Source organism: Somniosus microcephalus, chromosome 17 (genome assembly GCF_052327205.1).
Source record: "Somniosus microcephalus isolate GS21.2 chromosome 17, FLI_Smic_1.0, whole genome shotgun sequence".
In the NCBI taxonomy this organism is placed as follows: domain Eukaryota; kingdom Metazoa; phylum Chordata; class Chondrichthyes; order Squaliformes; family Somniosidae; genus Somniosus; species Somniosus microcephalus.
Genome location: NC_141003.1, coordinates 92,172,682 through 92,193,124, shown reverse-complemented (window position 1 = coordinate 92,193,124; position 20,443 = coordinate 92,172,682). Strand labels below are relative to the sequence as shown.

The 20,443-nt window shown below is 45.5% G+C and overlaps 1 protein-coding gene across 1 annotated transcript in view; it reads right to left on the bottom strand.

Annotated features, from left to right (window-relative positions):
* The window catches only part of LOC147105922 (semaphorin-3E-like), a 415,428-nt gene that overhangs the window by 43,819 nt on the left and 351,166 nt on the right, over positions 1-20,443 (bottom strand). Inside the window, exons 9-11 of the mRNA XM_086010850.1 lie at positions 15,759-15,828; positions 8,133-8,277; positions 615-846 (exon numbers count right to left, since the gene is read on the bottom strand). Of these exons, the coding sequence (XP_085866976.1) occupies positions 615-846; positions 8,133-8,277; positions 15,759-15,828 (447 nt within the window). The remainder of the gene's footprint in view (positions 1-614; positions 847-8,132; positions 8,278-15,758; positions 15,829-20,443) is intronic.

Here is a 20,443-nt window from a genome sequence, read left to right as displayed (position 1 = left end):
CTAATCGACAGTCCTTAAAGCGACCGCCAGAAGCCGCTCAGAAATCTGCCACAGTTTCTTTTTAACTTTTGTGTTTGTTGGGGCGAGGAGAGGACTGCTCCTCCTGAGCCCACTGTCAGCCTGTGCAAGGCCCCCTCGCGGAATTCCCCCACCCCTCCCCCAGGCTCCAACTGCCAGCCAACCAGCTTCACAAGGCAGTCGGCTGATTGCCTGCCCTCCTCACTCACTGGCCACATGTAAATGCAGCCGGGGTCACGTGGTGGTGAGGGGCAGTTGGTGGACTCGTTCACTTGGAATTTGGCATAAATTAAACCCATCAAAATGGCAATTTTTATTCAAATTGGCCTGAATTTGCCCTGTTTATATTCACAAACAAGCTGAATTAATGAGAAAATTAGGTCATTTGACATCAATTTGTGGCTAGAAAGTAGGTATTACCTCCATTGGGAACTGCATTAGGACTTGTTATCACAGTAAGACCTCGCTCCATAGATAGTGCGGCTGAATCTGGGCACCGCTCCGAAAGGTGGAAGGAGAAACTTCTGCACATTGTGCCTTCCACCCTAACATTTCATCATAATTTCAACAGCACTTTCCTGTAAACTCTGTTTTACCTGTGCCGATAAACAGGACATCATATTGACCATCTTCAGCATCGACGCGGTCAACTACTATCTGCTTCAGGTTGTGTTTCCCATCTGTTCTCAGCAGCACCGGCCTCTTGTGTATAGGATGGACTGCCTGGTACATAATGGGATGACTGCGCACAAAGCGAAGGACATCGTCTGGGTAATCCTTTGTGGTGCGATATTTACTGCCAGGAGGTGCATTAATCTGACTGGCACACTGCAACAGAGAACAAAGCATTTTGCAGTTATTGTGTCAAGTTAGAAATGATTAATCCAGTTTGGTATGTGGATTTTGCATAAGAGTGTCCCATGAAATCAAACCAATACAAATCCTTTTGCCATTTTAGCATAAATCATGTCCACTCGAACGTACAAATGAAGAATCAAATTTGTTTGGAATAACACGCGATTTGGCTGTGAAATAAACTGCTTCAACACAGAACAATTTATTCTAGTTCTGCATTGTGATGCAGTGGGAATTCAAGTCCTGCCAGAGAATGTCATTATTGTACACGCACTGTCCCTTTTAAAATGAAGCCATTTGTCAATCTTATCATTTCACAATCAAACACTCTTTGCTGTTGTGGTGAGCTTGGAACTGAAGCAGCAAAGCTCCCCTGATGGTATAGTGCGCACAATACTACTCAGATGTAGAGCTCTACGGGCCAGAAGGTCCCAGATCTGATTCTCACCGTCTGGCGAGTTAGCATATCGAAGCCATTTGAGCAGTTCGACGCTCTCTGGATTAGAAAGGGGGAGAACCCGCCTTGGGTTTCCACACCTGATGCTTCTCAGTGATCCATGCTGAACAGTTTGCATTTGTGGACATCAGGTGAGAACAGGATTGTTCTTGACTGTGATGCCATCCTGGGGCGAGCAGTGTGCCGATACTCGGGGGTCGATTTTAACTGAGAGCGGAATTGGTGTGTGTGGGGGCAGGGGCTCTGGAGTGTGAGCGCTGATCTGGAGCCTGCATCCCAGCTCAAATCTGGGCCTCCAGGAGGAGGGCAGGAAAATATAAATTGGAGAAGGACTAACTGACTGCAGGAATTATTAGAGGGGATAAAGCGATTTAATTAATTCAATTTCGTGTGTGAATCCCCTCAATGTAAGGTGATAATAGTTCTGCGGAAAGGAACATTTTCAATTTGCAACCCATTCATGATTTCAAACATTCCTCGATTAGGTACATGATGGACCAGATGCAAGGCAAGGCTGCTTTCCACTAACGAATGTTTCCCAATTCCTAACTTTAGAATGGTGTGTGTGCAAATTAACAGGCCATTCCCATTATCCACATTCTCTATCCTATAGATCCATTTTATTACAATTTGAAATTAATGGAAATCATATTTTTTTGCTTGTTGGCAAATGCTTATACCTGCTGGGAATTTCACTGAAAGTGTTCAAACACTTCATTTAGATATTTAAACAGCCATCTGAGAGGAGGCTATCACCCCATCTGTTTGGACCCGATCACACGAGTGAAACAATAGTTTATTAAACCATCGAATGATCTGAACACAAAACGAACAAAATAGAATGCTTTTGATATGTATAAATACAATGCAATTATAGGTTTCAGGGAAATAGTTTAAACAGCTTTAGATCTTTCACCAGCTCAGGCGCTTGTAATATGTTTTGCTTTTATGAGTCTTGTTGAGGGTGGCGGTTACTATCGGCAGGTCTCTGTCAATGCTGCTCCTCAGTTACCCTTGAAACCTGCGTTTATATTGTGCAAGTCTTTTGAGGATAAACTGGTCAGGATTCGCTGATATCAGCAGCCAGGAAAATTCCTTTTTTCCTTGATCTTCCTGACCACGAGCCAGAGCAAACCCCAACACGTTTGCTTTTGAGTTGTAGGCATGGGTGTCGCGCAATATAAAAGCACCTTGAGCACATAGCAGCCTCGTGATAATTCAACCCTGCTTTACCCCACATCTTCTGGGAAGAGGGCTGGCCTTCACTTGGCACCACTCCACAGTGAGACAGTTAAGGTCAAAAACTTGGAAAAGTGGGGGAATTAAGCCTGCACACCGCGCCACCCCCCCCCCCCCCCCACCGCCCCCAATGCTGTGGCACATTGCGTTTACACTCCAATGCACTCCATCACTGCACTGCTGCACAGACAGTTACATTTTAAGAAGCAGAAGTATTGTTTGTACTGAACAAAAAATGGAAGTATGGGAGTCGGGCACACGACTGATTATGAAATAGAAAGCTCGATCAATAGCGCTACATTTAAAAAAAAACAGAAAGCAAGTTATTAATGGCTGCTTTTAATAATGTTATTTGAATTTCACTCAATTAAAACAACAACAAATTTGCAGATGTTTCAGTGTTTTGTTTTAAGTATATTTTCCCTGGTGACTTTCAGACATAGTTAGCAGCTCTGTGCAGTTGCCACTGTGTATTTCTTTTAAATGAAGCTTACTTTAAGTGTACGAGGGTCACCTGTAGACATGGGTCACTTACTTTAAGTGTACGAGGGTCACCTGTAGACATGGAGCGGTCATACAGTGCAAAAGAATTGCAGGAACATTGACTAGAATCAGTTTATATTTCGTAACGACAAGTAACATTTTTAGGAGAAAGTACTTTCCTGATAAACACTAAAATCAAACTTGTTAATAAGTTCTCCAGTTGGACAGGAGCAATTCCAGCTATTATCACACACTGGAGAACAGACATGTGTCAAATCTCCCAGTGAGAACGAATCTGCTCGGATGATGTATGTGGTGGTTTCGCCCTGGGGCAGCTCTCATTAGGATATGTGCGGACGCTTACTCATCCTGAATGGTGATCCTCTTGCTTCAACATGATTCTAAAGCTCAGTACCAGCCAGACTCCCGACAGACTGAACTGTTTAACTATCAGAACCAGAATGTAAACTTGGGAAAATGGTGATTCCAGCGTCAGCTGTGGCTCAGTGGGTAGCACTCTCGCCGCTGAGTCCGAAGGTTGTGGGTTCAAGTCCCACTCCAGAGACTTTAAGCACATAAAGCTAGGCTGACACTCCACTCCAGCGCTGTACTGGGGGAGTGCTGCACTGTTGGCGGTGGCCGTCTTTCGGATGAGATGTTAAACCACGGCCCTGTCTGCTCTCTCAGGTGGACGTAAAAGATCCCATGGCACTATTTCGAAAAAGAGTAGGGGAGTAATCCCCGGTGTCTTGGCCAATATTTGTCCCTCAACCAACATAACAAAAACAGATTATCAACATTGCTGTTTGTGGGAGCTTGCTGTGTACAAATTGGCTGCCATGTTTCCTACATTATAACAGTGACTACACTTCAGAAAGTACTTCATTGACTATAAAGCACTTTGAGACGTCTGGTGGTCGTGAAAGGCGCTGGAGAAATGCAAGTCTTTCTTTCTTTTCAATGCAATGTATTGAGAGATGGCCAAAGATGGACTTGGTGCATGTGTCACCAGAATGGGTAAGGGGGGTGAAATTGCCCTTATATTGTCCACTAAAGTGGAGCTGTGAGAAAGGGAGAGGAAAGTGAAATGGCCTCTTTCTGTTAATTAAGTCTTAAAGGATTGAGGAGGGTTATAACCTAGTTATTATTAATCTTCTAATGCTGGTAAATCATGTTTCTAACTCAGTGAAACATACGACAGTCTGTTGGAACAGGTTGTGCCTTTTGACCTGTTTATTACGGAGCCCCCTTGTGGTTCCAATGAGTTTCCAAGAATGTAATATTCTTGGGAAGATACTTCGGCACCAGGAAGATAATAAAGTAACTGGCCCCGCAGGAAAGGATTTTCTCAGAGATTTTATATATTCACTTAGATTTCCTCAGGTCAGTATTCATAGCAAAATTATACATTTTCTTTTTGAATAGGTTTATGATTTCTCTAGAAATGCCAGCATGATTAAATTTCCATTGAGGTTTTTACAATGTCACGACAGGTAGTGACAACTAGAGAAATTATCCCCCCCCAAATGTGGTTAAAATGTAATTGAGAGTAAATGAGTAAGACACCTATGAAGACAGATTTACTGCCCATTCTGTCGTTACATCCTTATTTTCACATTGGAAAAATGAAGTAATAATCATCCTCCAACACGAGAAAGAGAAACCATCGCCTGCTGTGAAGATTTTAATGTATCGTGGGTATTAGTTTCCTGCAAAAAGTTTATAGCATTGAGGTCACTGTCATCGGGAGCACTTTGATCAATAATTAGGGTACGATGTATTTTAGGATTTTACTCACAAACAGCTATTCATGGAGTAAGGATGCAAATGCTTTGTCAATGTGAACTCTTGGCCTTGCAATTCTGCTTTCTGAATTCTAAAACGGTTATCTTTGACATATTTGTATGATTTCAATGATAAACAAGTGTAAATATAAAAAGTGACAGAACTGTTCTATTGAACTACAGGCCGCGATTTGGCCGACCGAGGTGGGTCCAGGGTGGCCGGGGTTGGTGTTACAGTCCCAGCCCGCTGCTCACTGCAGCCCACACACTCCAAGTGATTTTCCGTTGATTGGGCTCGTTAAGCTCTGCCCTGCGAGGTTCCCGGACAATTAATAGGAAGTGGATCTGATGACATCATTCGATTGCGCGTCATAAGAATATAAGAAAATAAGGGCAGGAGTAGGCCATATGGCCCCTCGAGCCTGCTCCGCCACAGGGCCCCTCGAGCCTGCTCCGCCACACGGCCCCTCGAGCCTGCTCCGCCACAGGGCCCCTCGAGCCTGCTCCGCCACACGGCCCCTCGAGCCTGCTCCGCCACACGGCCCCTCGAGCCTGCTCCGCCACACGGCCCCTCGAGCCTGCTCCGCCACACGGCCCCTCGAGCCTGCTCCGCCACACGGCCCCTCGAGCCTGCTCCGCCACACGGCCCCTCGAGCCTGCTCCGCCACACGGCCCCTCGAGCCTGCTCCGCCACACGGCCCCTCGAGCCTGCTCCGCCACACGGCCCCTCGAGCCTGCTCCGCCAAACGGCCCCTCGAGCCTGCTCCGCCACACGGTCCCTCGAGCCTGCTCCGCCACACGGCCCCTCGAGCCTGCTCCGCCACACGGCCCCTCGAGCCTGCTCCGCCACACGGCCCCTCGAGCCTGCTCCGCCACACGGCCCCTCGAGCCTGCTCCGCCACACGGCCCCTCGAGCCTGCTCCGCCACACGGCCCCTCGAGCCTGCTCCGCCACACGGCCCCTCGAGCCTGCTCCGCCACACGGCCCCTCGAGCCTGCTCCGCCATTCAATAAGATCATGACTGATCTACTACCTCAACTCCACTTTCCCGCCCGACCCCCATATCCCTTGATTCCCCAAGAGTCCAAAAATCTATCGCTCTCAGCCTTGAATATTCTCAATAACTGAGCATCCACAGTCCTCTGGGGCAGAAAATTCCAAAGATTCACAACCCTCTGAGTGAAGAAATTCCTCCTCATCTCGGTCTTAAATGGCTGACCCCTTATCCTGAGATATGACCCCTAGTTCTAGACACTCCAACCAGGGGGAAACAACCTCTCAGCATCTCCCCTGTCAATCCCCTTCAGAATCTTGTATGTTTCAATGAGATCACCTCTCATTCTTCTAAACTCCAAAGAGTATAGGCCCACTCTACACAATCTCTCATCATAGTGTGGAGTTGCCGGTGTTGGACTGGGGTGGACAAATGTAAGAAGTCACACAACACCAGGTTATAGTCCAACAGCTTTATTTGAAATCACAAGCTTTCGGAGCGCTGCTCCTTCATCAGGTGAAGTGGAGAAATGCATAAAGACACAGCTTATATAGTCAGAGAATAATGTCAGATGATTACAGGTAATCTTTCCAACTGCCATTTATCACACCTCGGGAGAGAGATAATCACAGCAATCAAAGGTGTGAATGGTGTCCAAACAGGTCAGTCAGGAAAACATTACATCAAAGAACAATGAGGTGGGGTCACAAGGGGTCAAATGTTGCAGATGCTGGGGTCTGTATGAAAAACAAAAAAAGACAAAAAACATTTTTTTTTGCTGGAAATCACAGCAGGTCTGGCCGCATCTGTGTAGAGAGAACAAGCCAACGACGACTCGAGTCCAGTTGCATCTGTGTAGAGAGAACAAGCCAATGACGACTCGAGTCCAGACTCGAGTCGTCGTTGGCTTGTTCTCTCTACACAGATGCGGCCGGACCTGCTGTGATTTCCAGCAAAAAAAATGTTTTTGGTCTGTTTTTTCCCTAAATTGGCCGGTTTCCTTAAAGGGACCATGTCTAAATAGATTTTGACAATTGCGCTGTCAGTGTTCTACAGCATTGAGGCGCTGCAGACACTGACACGCACTGCACAAAGGTGCACGGCTGCACCCAGGTTCTCACATGACTCTCTCCATATGCTTATGGAAGGAGTCACAGCACGCAGGGAGGTTCTCTTCCCTTCCCATGGGTGGAAGAGACCTCCCCAGGAGATCAACGCAGCCTGGTTGCACATTGCACAGGAGGTCACAAGCAGGGATGTCATCAGGAGGACCAGGCTGCAGTGGCGCAAACCTTTCAATGATCTGAGCAGATCACGAAACGTTACTGCCAAGCCACACTCGACCTCATCCTGCTGTGCCACTCATCACATCCCCATCACTCTGCCTTCCCTACCCTACTCCTGCATAGCCTTACTCACACCAACTTACCTTACACCTCCACCCATCCCTCTTTATCTACATTATCACTTCCCCATCTCACTAGCCACCCCTCACACTCACCCTCATCCTAGTTCAAGCATACAAACTAACAACCCACAAGGGTACGCACTTGGGTGGTTTAGCCAATGTTCATGTAAAGTTTCTGTTAATGTGTTGTCAAACATTGAAATCTATATTTTCAACACTTTACTTTATTGGACAGATCTGTGCTCACCTTTGGAAGTGTCTTAGTGAGTCCCAGTGAATGTTGCGACATAACTTCCCTCCCCACCAATGGTGATGAGTGTGAAAGGAATGGCTTGGACATTGTAGGGATGCTTTATGGTGCTGGTGTGGGGTGGTGTCAACCTGGTACATCATGTGGCAGCCAGGGTGTACAGCATCAAGTGAAGTAAATCTGGCCATGGTGATGCCATCTCTGGCCTCCCGGGCAGCAATGTTGTCGGGTGCTGATGCCCTGTGTCCTGTGCAACATCGGGTGATTGCGGAGAAGGTTGATATTGTTGTTGGTGATGTTGGTGTGCCTGGTGATGTTGGCGTTGGGGCTGATCGTGGAGGGATTCAGACGACCAAGGTGAGATTTTTTCAAAGGCTGGAATAGCTGAGATTGGGAATCAATTATGGAGAGTCAAAGGCACAAGCCTGTGTCTTACCACTCCATGCCACAATACGTTGGCTCCCTAATTCACTGTGCCATTGTGTCACTTTAAGTATTATACTACATTAGCAAACAGCTGACTGTTTAAATTCACACTTACGAGAAATGCTTATGTAGTACATTTATTTGCTATTCATAATTATATTTTTTTTCAACATTTTTTACACAAATAAAATATTCACTTTAGTGTAGAACGCACTTACACAGCCTGGTCTCGGGTAAGGCACCTTTCCCTCATAAGCTGCCCAATGATACTCAGGACCCTCTTTGTGTGCATAGGGTCCATTAAATGCTTCTCGGATAGCAGACATGTGATACACACAAACCGCATAGCCCTGGAACACATTGCTGTAACAAAGAGTATGAATTAATACAATAGTTAGTCTTTCAGTATCAATATACATCTAAAGACTTGCATTTATATAGCACCTTTCACAATGTCCAGACCTCTGGATTACTAGTAACATAACCACTATGCCACCGTTCCCAAATAATATATCAAATACTGATTTATTTTCCTTTTTATGTTTTTTTTTCCTTTGAAACTAGTATAAGGGCAGTTTTCAGATTGTGGGGCTTGTGCTGGATATTTTTTACCAATTCAGTAAAATTTATACTTGTTGTGTATGTAACCTCCGCCCAATTTTTGGCTCGGTTGGAGTCAGTGGAACATCCCCCAGGTCTGGGTGTAAATCAGGCTCCCGGGAGCAGCAGTAGACTGGAGACTTTTGCCAGGATGCCATCACTAAGGTTTGAGTTTGCAATGGGCACAGTATAGTCCCAGACCGCTCTGAAGCTGCAGTTTAAACAGGACCGCTGGGTACTTTGCAAACTTATTTTCCAATATTTTTAAGAGAAAGTGGATGGGTTTTCACACACACTCTCCTAACATTAACAACCAGGCAACTGGGAAGCAGAGTTATGAGCAGGCACCCCTGCACAGAGCTGCTGTGTGCCAGACCTTCGAGCAACCTGCAGCGATAATTCTAGTCTGGCAGCGCTTCACAGACTCAAATATGATTAACATTAGAAAAAATAGCAATATTTACTTTACAATACCTTTAATTTCTCCCTGAAGCAGCAACAACGACTAAATTTAAGAACTCCAGAGGGGAAATGATTGAGGAGCTGAGGCATGCTAACCGTAACATAGTGCAAGCACTGGGCTTCTCGAAAGCCATTAAGCTTATTCCCTATCCTGGTCTGTGCCAGTAGCTCTAATGGCTCCACAGACTTGGTCTGTAAGAGGATGTGCCTGAGGTATTCAACTGTGCTCCATTCGGCTGCAATCCATGATATCCAGGGAAAATTAAACTGAATGCCCACGCAAATGGGAAATGTGAAATTAAGCCCAACAGCACAGCACCTCATCTTCTGATTAGGCACTTTACAGCCTTCCGGACTCAATATCGAGTTCAACAATTTCAGATCATAACCTCGGCCTCTATTATATTTTTATATTTTTATCCACACTTTTGGTTTGTGCCTTTTCCTTTCTCTCTCTCTCTCCCACATGGCAGCTGTCTCTCACTCTGCCAGCGCATTTCACACTTCATCTAGAGCCATTGTCTGTTTCTTTACCTGTCCTATTACCATCTTGTCTCACCTTGAATATCTCTTAATGTCTCTTCTTTCATCCCCTCCCCCATTTCCCAGCCCCCAAACTGCCTTTTAATCTGTTTCATTTCCTGCCTTTTTGTCTCAGTTCTGTAGAAGGGTTTTGACCCGAAAGTTGACTCTTGTTTCTCTCCCCACGGATGTTGCCTGGCCTGCTGAGTTTTTCCAGCATTTTCTGTTGTTATTAAAGCTTTGCCTTTATCAGACTGTATTGGAACAATTGGTGAGGGAGAAAGAATTTTAAGGTCCAGATCCAGACCCAAGTTTGCATGAGCTAGAATCTAAACTACAAAAATACAGGGTTTTTGACTCGTGAGCGCTTCATAACATACACTATGGGCTCGAATTTCCAAGCCCCGAGGAGGCGGGTTTGGAGGTGGGAGTGGTGGGAAAATTGCAGAATCGGGGGGCAGGAAACCATCCCGCCGCCAACCCGCCTCCGTGCCAATGTCCCAGGAGGCAGGTATCCGACCTGTGCTGGGAGCTGCCTCCCCGAGGCGGGAAGGGGATTAGTGCCAATTAACTGCCTGTTAACTGATTGAGGAGCTGAGGCATGCTAACCGTAACATAGTGCAAGCACTGGGCTTCTCGAATGATCTGAAACTGAAAGCACAGACATGTAATTTCTCTGAGCTGAAAGCATCCATGATTCGTGACCAAATTGTGTTTGGTATTCATGATAAAAAGGTCAGGGAACGTCTGTTGAGAGAAACCGAACTGACATTGGAAAATGCTGTGAAAATACGCCAAGCCAGTGAGCTAGCTCGACAGCACGTGAAGACTTTCAGTGAAGTCAATAATGATGCGATTGTAGTAAGTGCTGCTGTCGGTGCTGTGTCCTATAAGGGGAAGAAGCATGGGCAGAACAGAAATGAAAAGCAATCGGAGGAAGGAACTTTTAATTGTAAATGCTATGGTTACAAACACCAGTTAAGACAATGCCCAGCGTTTGGAAAAATGTGCACAAAATGTCATGGAAAGAGTCACTTTGCCAAACAATGCTTTTCAAAAGTAACAACAAAGAAAGGGCAACAAGTCAATATGATTGAGGACACTGATTTAAGTGAGACATTTTTTGTACAAATGGTGTCATGTGACAATGTCAAAAATGATACAGAAAATGTGCAGCCCTCAGATATGGACAATGCTGAACATAAAATGAATGCAGTAAAAGAGGACAAATGGATGATCCCACTGCAGATAAATGGAGCATTAGTTACATTGAAACTGGACACTGGGGCAAAAGCAAACTTAATCAGTATGAGTGACATTAAAAACATGAAAGAAAAGCCCAAAATACAGAAAAAGTCAGTACTACTGAAGGACTATAATGGACAGAAAATAGATAGCTTAGGTGTATGCAGACTTAAAGTGACAATCAAAGACAAAGTGCATCATCTCATGTTTTCTGTTGTGGCTGAAGGACTTGATTCACTACTAGGTGACAAAGCTTGCGAAGACTTAGAACTGGTCAAGAGAGTCTACCGTATAAACTGTGCCATAAGCAGACCAGATGACTCGGTGGATTCTGTAGTAAATAATTTCCAGGATGTGTTCAAAGGATTTGGAGTTCTACCATTCACTTACAAGATCCAGCTAAACGAGGATGCTCAGCCAGTGGTACATGCTCCACGAAGAGTTCCAGCATCCCTGCGTGATCGGCTCAAGAAAGAACTGGACAGAATGACCACACAAGGAGTCATCAGGAAAGTCAAAGAGCCAACAGACTGGGTTAACTCCATGGTATGTGTAAAGAAAAAGAACAATGATCTAAGAATATGCATGGATCCAAAGGACTTAAATGCAAACATAAAACGTGAACACTACCAGATTCCCAAGCGAGAAGAAATCACCAGTGAAATGTCAGGTGCCAGATACTTTACAAAGCTCGATGCCTCACAAGGATTTTGGCAACTAAAACTGGATGAAGAGAGCACCAAATACTGTACCTTCAACACACCATTTGGCAGGTATTGTTTCCTCAGAATGCCTTTCGGGATAATATCTGCATCTGAAATCTTTCATAGAGCGATGGAACACATAATTGAAGGTCTGGAAGAAGTTCGGGTCTATGTTGATGACATCATCATCTGGGGCTCCACATTGAAAGAATACAATGAGAGACTGACTAAAGTGCTACAGAGCATACGCCGGAATGGACCGAAGCTCAACAAAGCCAAGTGTCAGTTTGGCATCCAGGAAGTCACTTTCCTAGGAGATAATCTATCTGGTAAAGGAATAGAGCCAAATATGGAAAAAGTAAACGCCATACTCAAAATGCCCTGACCCACTGACAAAAAAGGAGTGCTACGCATCATGGGGATGATAAACTTCATTGGAAAGTTAATTCCTAACTTGTCAGCCAAGACAACCTGTCTGCGAGACCTGCTACATAAAACAAATGAGTTTGCATGGACAGAAAGACATGAACAAGAGTGGATGAACCTCAAAACAGTGCTGACAACCACACCTGTACTCACTTTCTTTGACCCAACAAAGAGAATCAAAATGTCAACGGATGCATCAAAAGATGGCCTAGGCATGGTCTTGCTACAAGCAGAGGGTGAAGATTGGAAGCCTGTTGCCTATGCCTCCAGGTCTATGACTGATTCTGAGTGTCGATACGCCCAGATTGAAAAGGAATGTCTAGGCTTGGTAGTTGGACTAGAAAAGTTTCATGGCTACATATATGGACTTCCCAGCTTCACAGTTGAGACAGACCACAGCCCACTGATTGCCGTAATAAAAAAAAATCTGAATGAGATGTCTCCAAGGATTCAACGACTCATGATGAAGCTGCAAAGATATGACTTTGAACTGATCTACACACCAGGCAAATACATAGGCCTAGAAATTTAGTGGCCTGCGCCACCAGTTTGCGCCCAAAGAGGGCTTTTGCGCCACTGTGCAAACCTACCGCGATATTTAGCGGGGCGCTAATGGCGGCGTTAGCCAGTAGCGCTGCGCCGCCACCGATGACGTCATCGGTGTGCGCAGCGCCCCGCTGGCCATATTTGGTCGCTGCCGCCTCCCCCGCGCCGGCCGCAAACAGCGACCGGTACACGGGGCCTACCTGTGCCGGTAGTGGGGCGAGTTAAGGTGGAGGTGCGGCCGGCCGCTTTTTCGGCGGCCGCCTGCCCGCACCTCCATCCCCAGCCTCCTACACCCCCCCCCCCCGCGGCATTGCCGGCTGTTTCCAGAGAGCCCGGCACTTCTCCTTGGTGCCGGGCTCATTTGCCAGCACTCGCGAGCGGGGATCGCGCTGTTGCAAGCACCTCCCCCTTAAGAGAGAGAGGAAGGCCTGCAGTATCGCAGGCTGCCGTGCCGCAGCGGGTGGCGCTGCGGCACTTTGCACGCCGATATTCAGTTTCAGCGCCCCAAGCGGGGCGCCGGAACCCTTGTTTAGCGGCCGGCTTCCACTTGGGGTGCTGAAACTGAATATCCCGCTGGCGCAAGTGCCTCCGCGCGCAGCGGTAATTCCGGCGCCCAGGCGAGCTGGGCGCCCCTAACTGAATTTCTTGGCCATAGTGTTAGCAGATGCACTATCCCAAGCACCCACAATGAGTCATGTGAGCTCTACTGAAGAAGACGTGGATGTTCATGTGAGTATGGTCACTGCTGCGCTGCCCGTGTCAGACACAAAATCAAAGCAAATAGCAGAAGAAACAGTAAAAGATACAGTGTTACAAACAGTAATAGAAAACATTCATCATGATTGGCCAAAAGGTTCCTGTCCAAAATACTTTCACATAAGGTCAGAATTGAGTGTCGCAAGTGGACTATTACTAAAACAGAACAGAATAGTCATTCCACAGTCTCTACGTCAAGACATGCTCAAAAGGATTCATGAGGGACACCTCGGAATTGAAAAATGCAAAAGGAGAGCAAGAGACACTGTTTATTGGCCTGGCATAAATAAGGACTTTGAGAACACGATAGGCAAATGTGAGACATGTCAGAAACACCAAAACAAACAAACAAAGGAACCAATGATAATAGCTGACTTACCAACAGCACCATGGCAAAAGGTTGGTATGGACCTCTTTCATTTAAATGGTAAAGAATATCTAATAGTGATTGACTACTATTCTAACTATCCTGAGATGGTGCTGCTCTCAAGCACATCAGCAAGCAGTGTCATAATGCATGTGAAATCCATCTTCGCCAGACATGGAATTCCCAGGATTGCTGTTAGCGACAATGGTCCGTGCTTCAACTGTAAGGAGTGGCAGCAGTTTGCAGCACAGTATGACTTTCAGCACATCACATCCAGTCCTTTGTATGCTCAGTCAAATGGTAAGGCAGAGAAAGGTGTTCAAGTTCTCAAGCAGCCACTGAAGAAAGCGACAGAAAGCAAGTCTGATCCTTATCTCGCCCTGCTGAGCTACCGAGCCTCACCTTTAGACTGTGGTTCTTCACCTGCTGAACTACTAATGGGTCGCAAGTTGCGCACCACGCTACCCTGCTGTGCAAAAGAACAGCAAAGTAAGGAACTGAGACAGAGACTTCAACTGTTAAAGCTGAAACAGAAGTCATACTATGACAAGTCATCCAAAACTCTAAAACCATTGACAAGGGATGATGTTGTCAGGATTGAGGACCCAGATGCATGGAACAGGAAAGCTACAGTTCTTGAGGAAGTACAACCAAGGTCATACACTGTTAGAACTGAGGAAGGACAGATTCTCAGGAGGAACCGCCGTTCCCTCCTGAAAACACAAGAAACTATCCAAGAGCAGATTGATGACAATGCCGCAAGAGAATCTTGTCATTCACCACCAGAACAATCTCATGAAAACACATCAGACTTACCCGTGCTGAGAAGACCCACACGTGTAGTAAAAAAGCCTGATAGACTTAATCTTTGAGTACAAAGAAAAACTATATTGAAAATGTATTGACTGTTGTGAAAATGTTTATGTTTATAGAGTACTAACAAAAGTGTTACTGATATCATCTTTATCATTTTTCTTGAAAGTTGATTGATATTGATTTTGTTAACCTCAAAGAAAGGGGGATGTAATGATCAATAACATGTCATTCTGGAGTGGTACACTAGATGGAGCCGTAGAGCTGTATAGAGCTGTATATTTAGTTGTATGTGTTTAAGACTACACTACCCACGAGGCACTAGGCTACCCAGAAGGCAGTCGTCAAGATGGCTGCCTGCACACAGGAGTACACATGCTGAATCTCTACAGATGCTGTACCTAGAGAACGTGTACTGAATAAATGACTAGCTAGAAGCTAGCTGTTCATAATAAGAATGTTTAGTTATTAATGAACATAACAGGACTCAAGTTAGAAGACAGATTGTCAGAGCTTCACAGAGCTGTCAAACGCTGATTTTTCATCTGTCAAAAGCTCTTGACAGATGAAATGTCAATCGCTGACGTCACCAGTAACCAAGTGCCCCTTAATTGGCCTGCTGAGCCCGCTGGGCGGGCTTAACAAAGTCAATCAAGGGAAAATAGCGTGGGTTGGCCACAAGTTGATGGAGGCGGGACTACAACCCAAAAAGTGGGAGTCCCGCCACCAAAAGCTCCCCATTGGCAAAATCGAGCCCTATGTATTTTTTTTGAGATCTCTTGTTGCTGTTTTTTTTATTAGTTCCTGGGATGTGGGCGTCGCTGGCAAGGCCAGCATTTATTGCCCATCCTTAGTTGCCCTTGAGAAGGTGGTGGTGAGCCGCCTTCTTGAACTGCTGCAGTCCGTGTGGTGAAGGTGCTCCCACAGTGCTGTTAGGGAGGGAGTTCCAGGATTTTGACCCAGCGACGATGAAGGATCGGCGATATACTTCCAAGTCAGGATGATGTGTGACTTGGAGGGGAACTTGAAGGTGGTGGTGTTCCCATGCACCTGCTGTCCTTGTCCTTCTGGGTGGAAGAGGTCGCGGGTTTGGGAGGTGTTGTCGAAGAAGCCTTGGTGAGTTGCTGCAGTGCATCTTGTAGATGGTACACACTGCAGCCACGGTTCACCGGTGGTGAAGGGAGTGAATGTTTAAGGTGGTGGATGAGGTGACAATCAATATTTGCACCGATTTCTGTATCGGCTAAATCAGCTAACGGGATAAAAATTAAAAACAGCATAACTTAGTCTGTACCATAGTAACATGATTCCCCAACTTGTTTTAAATTGATTTTTCAAACACCCATCAGAAGCAAACGAAAGGCCAATTACACAAAAGTTGTCACCTGGAGGTCATAGTTTACCTTGTAGTTCTGAACAAGACATACACATCTGGGTTTTTATGATCTCTGGTCTGCAACAGAAACACATCCTCTGTAAAACAGAAAAGGTATGGGAATTACAAGGAATGCAGTAATACGCTGCATTACTCTACAAAGATCAAAACAGCAATATAAGAGCTGATGGAAGTTACTGGTCGAAGTCGCCTCTTTCCCTAAGGATTAGATGTTAAATGCTGCGCACCCTCTGAGACAGGAACAAGACAACGGTTGGTAGTAACCGTTACCGATCCTGCCTCACTAGATTAATAAATTTCGGGCTCTTCCACTCTAGCCAATGAGACCGAAGGGCAAGGCAATTAAACTTGATCAGACAAATAAATAAATGTAATCGACCATCGCCATGCTGACTTTGATTACAAGGAGAAAAATCAATACAACTAACAAAACAAAGGGTGTCCAGGAGTTATGGTGGGAACAATTTGTTTTAAGCAATTTTAATTGGTCTATCGTTCTTGACCTGAAAATATTATTGCCTGTAGATAATGGAACCATTAATTTTGTATCTTATTATAATGGCACAAAATATATGAAAATGGTGGCTTTAAAAAATAAAATAAAAAGTGTATGTGCTTTAGCCTAGCAGCTGCAGATGGCTCAACTGGAGGGAGGAGGCTAGAAGTGAATGTTTTTTAAATTCGTTTATGGGATATGGGCGTCATAGAAACATAGAAACATAGAAGATAGGAGCAGGAGTAGGCCATTCAGCCCCTCGAGCCTGCTCCGCCATTCAATGCGATCATGGCTGATCATCCAAATTCAGTACCCTGTCCCTGCTTTCTCCCCATATCCCTTGATCCCTTCAGCCTTAAGAAATATATCCAACTCCTTCTTGAATATATTTAATGAATTGGCCTCTACTGCCTTCTTTGGTAGAGAATTCCACAGGTTCACCACTTTCTGGGTGAAGAAATTCCTCCACATCTCTGTCCTAAATGGCTTACCCCTTATCCTTAGACAGTGACCCCTGGTTCTGGACTCCCCGACCATCGGGAACATCCTTCCAGCATCTAGTCTGTCTAGTCCTGTTAGAATTTTATAAGTTTCGATGAGATCCCCTCTCATTCTTCTAAACTCCAGTGAGTACAAGCCCAATCGACCCAATCTCTCCTCATACATCATTCCTGCCATCCCAGGTATCAGCCTGGTGAATCTTCGCTGCACTCCCTCCATGGCAAGAACATCCTTCCTCAGATAAGGCGACCAAAACTGCACACAATACTCAAGGTGTGGTCTCACCAAGGCCCTGTACAACTGCAGCAAGACATCCTTGTTCCTGTACTCAAACCCTCTCGCTACGAAGGCCAGCATACCATTTGCCTTCTTAACCGCCTGCTGCACCTGCATGCTTATTTTCAGCGACTGGTGCACAAGGACGCCCAGGTCTCGTTGCACTTCCCCTTCTCCCAATCTATTGCCATTCAGATAATAATCTGCCTTCCTGTTTTTGACACCAAAGTGGATAACCTCGCATTTATTCATGTTATATTGCATCTGCCATGCATCTGCCCAATCACCCAACCTGTCCAAATCATACTGGAGTTTCTCGGCATCCTCCTCACAGCACACATGCCCACCCAGCTTTGTGTCGTCGCTGGTAAGGCCAGCATTTATTGCCCATCCCTAATTGCCCTTGAGAAGGTGGTGGTGAGATAACTGAGTGACTTGCTGGGCCATTTCAAAGGGCAGTTAAGAGTCAACCACATTAATGCAATATGCCTTGACAGAAACTTTTACATAAATAAAATAGAAAGATTGCATTTATATAGTGCCTTTCAAGACCTCAGGACATCCCAAAGTACTTTACAGCCAATTAAGTACTTTTGAAGTCACTGTTTTAGTGTAGGAACTGTGGCAGCCAATTTGCGCACAGCAAGCTCCCACAAACAGCAATGTTTTAGTGATGTTAGTTGAGCGATAAATATTGGCCAGGAGACATGTCACTGCCTGCTGGTTCTATGTAGATGCTGTTGATTTTTCAGAACAGGCCCAGTTTATATATACTACTAGCCTCATCACACCAGCTTCTTCATGGAAAGAATTTGAGGATGAAAAGAAAAGAAAAATGTCTTTTTAATGCGTGTTTGACTCATTGCACCAAGGGCTACTGTTTTCCATAATATAGATAAATTCAATTCAATTCAATTCAAATCGCTTTATTGGCATGACAAGTTACATCTTATGTTGCCAAAGCATCGGAAAACATTCATGTTTGTTCACAAAAATACAGATCTATCCATACAGTGTATAAACAGATATATCCCTGAGTGTATAAGTATACTTTCATATAATTTATATATACTCTTATCTTATCTTTAGTGGTTGTCCCTCTGTTTATGGCAAGCTGTAACATAGTGTGCCGCTAGTGTTATGCAACTTCTCTCTTCCCTTAGTAGGTATGGGAGTTTTTGGTCGTCATTCAATTTTCTGAATTCCGGGCATATTTTTGTAAATTTTGGGTAGAAATTCTCCCTTATGCCCTGATATTTTCTACAAGCTGTGAGGAAGTGCATCTCTGTCTCCACCATTCCCTGACTGCAGTGAGAGCATATCCTGTCCTCTCTTGGTAGCCGGGTCTGCCTGTGTCTACCTTTTTCGATCGCCAGGCTATGTTCACTAAGTCTGTACATTGTCAGGATTTTTCTCAGTTTGCTGTCCTTTACCATGGTCAGGTAATCAGTTATGTTGTATTGTCTGTTTAGGGCCAAGTAGCAATTGAGTTTGCTTTGGGTTTTTGTTGTTTCTGCCCAATATGTCAGATATTTTTCCTTTTGCTTAGCGACGATTGTGTTGGGTCGAATTCTTTGTGTTACGCTGTCACTGTCCTGGGGCTGGTTATTGTTAGTAGTGTTAGTAGTTACTTCACTGAGTCCCAGGACTAGTTGACTGAGGGTATTCTTCTTTATGGTCAGCTCTTGGCATTTCAGGGCGTCGTAGTGATAGCATTGGGGGTTGCTCATTTGTAGGTGATTCCAAAATTTGGTGGCTCTTTTTTGGATAGTGATTATTAATGGATATTGGCCTAGTTCCGCCCTGCATGCATTGTTTACTGTTTACTGCTCATTCTCACCAGTGATCCATAATTTCAAAAATGTTTTGCTGGCTTTGCCATTTCCACCCTTCACAAACTCCAACTCACTCGGAACTCAATGGCTCAGATGCCTGACTGCATGAAACCATGCACAGCCATCATCCTCAACTTTATCACATGCCACGGCATTTGGCCTCAACATCATTGTCCTTGTTTTCGAATTCCCTCACTGCCTCAATCCTCTCAACCTGAATGACCTTCTCCAGTTGTATGCACCTTCTGTTCCACTAACACCAGTTACTGCTTGATTTACACGCCCAATTCACCAACAGGGGCTGTTCCTTTGGTCATAAGAACATAAACGAATGTAAGAAATAGGAGCAGGAGTCGGCCATTCAGCCCTTTGAGCCTGCTCCGCCATTCAATAAGATCATGGCTGACTTCTAACTCAACTCCACCTTCCCGCACTATCCCCATATCCCTTGGTTTCTTTAGTATCCAAAATTCTATCGATCTCTGGGGGTGATTTTGTTAATGGGGGCTTGTTGGCAGGACTGCTGCTTGGCGGGTCGATGTCCCGCCTCCATCGATTTGTGGCCAACCCACGCTATTTTCCATTGATTGACCCCAGCTAAGGGGGCTTAACAGACTAATTAAGGGAAAGCCAGTTGCAGAGAACATCAACGTATGACGTTACATCTGTCAAAAAATGTTGACAGATGAATTGTCATCGTTTGACAGCTTTCTGAAGCTGTCAAACACAGGCATTCTCTGTAGTTTGATGAGGTCTTGAATTCAAGACCTCATCAAACTTCTTTCTTTTAGAGAAATGAGATGGTTGTTGCACTGGAGAATGAAACGGCCATCTGTCATCTCCAACACGGAGGTCCGAGGCTCTCCGCATACACACCGACTGAAGCCTGCAGGGAGAAACAAAGGTAAGTGCGCTTTTAATAACACTTTGCACTTACCTCAGATACTCACCGCTCGATTCTTGCACCCATCACTTACCTTCACACCACACTTTTGCACCCCCCCGACCCCCGCAGACCCACTACTCGCCTCGCCTTGCTGGCGGATTTTGGAGCCTTCGGGAAGCCCGCACTTGTGAGGGCAAAAAGGGGATAATCCTATTTTCTGCCTGTTAACTACCTGTTAACAGGAAGTCAATAGGTTTTAACCCCTTCCCGCCTCCAAGGAGATGGGAACCGACACGGGACTGCTACCCACCTCCTGGCAAGATGGCATGGAGGCGGGTTGGGGGCAGGTTGGGCACCCACCCCCAAATTCTGCCATTTTCCCGGCAGTCCCACCTCCAAACCCGCCTCCCCAGGGCTGGCAAAATCGCCCCCTCTGTCTTGAATATTATCATTGTGCCTCTGCCCTCCGCCATTCTCTCCATTGAAACATAGAAACATAGAAGATAGGAGCAGGAGTAGGCCATTCAGCCCCTCAAGCCTGCTCTGCCATTCAATGCGATCATGGCTGATCATCCAAATTCAGTACCCTGTCCCTGCTTTCTCCCCATTACCCTTGATCCCCTTAGCCTTAAGAAATATATCCAACTCCTTCTTGAATATATTTAATGAATTGGCCTCAACTCTCTTCTGTGGTAGAG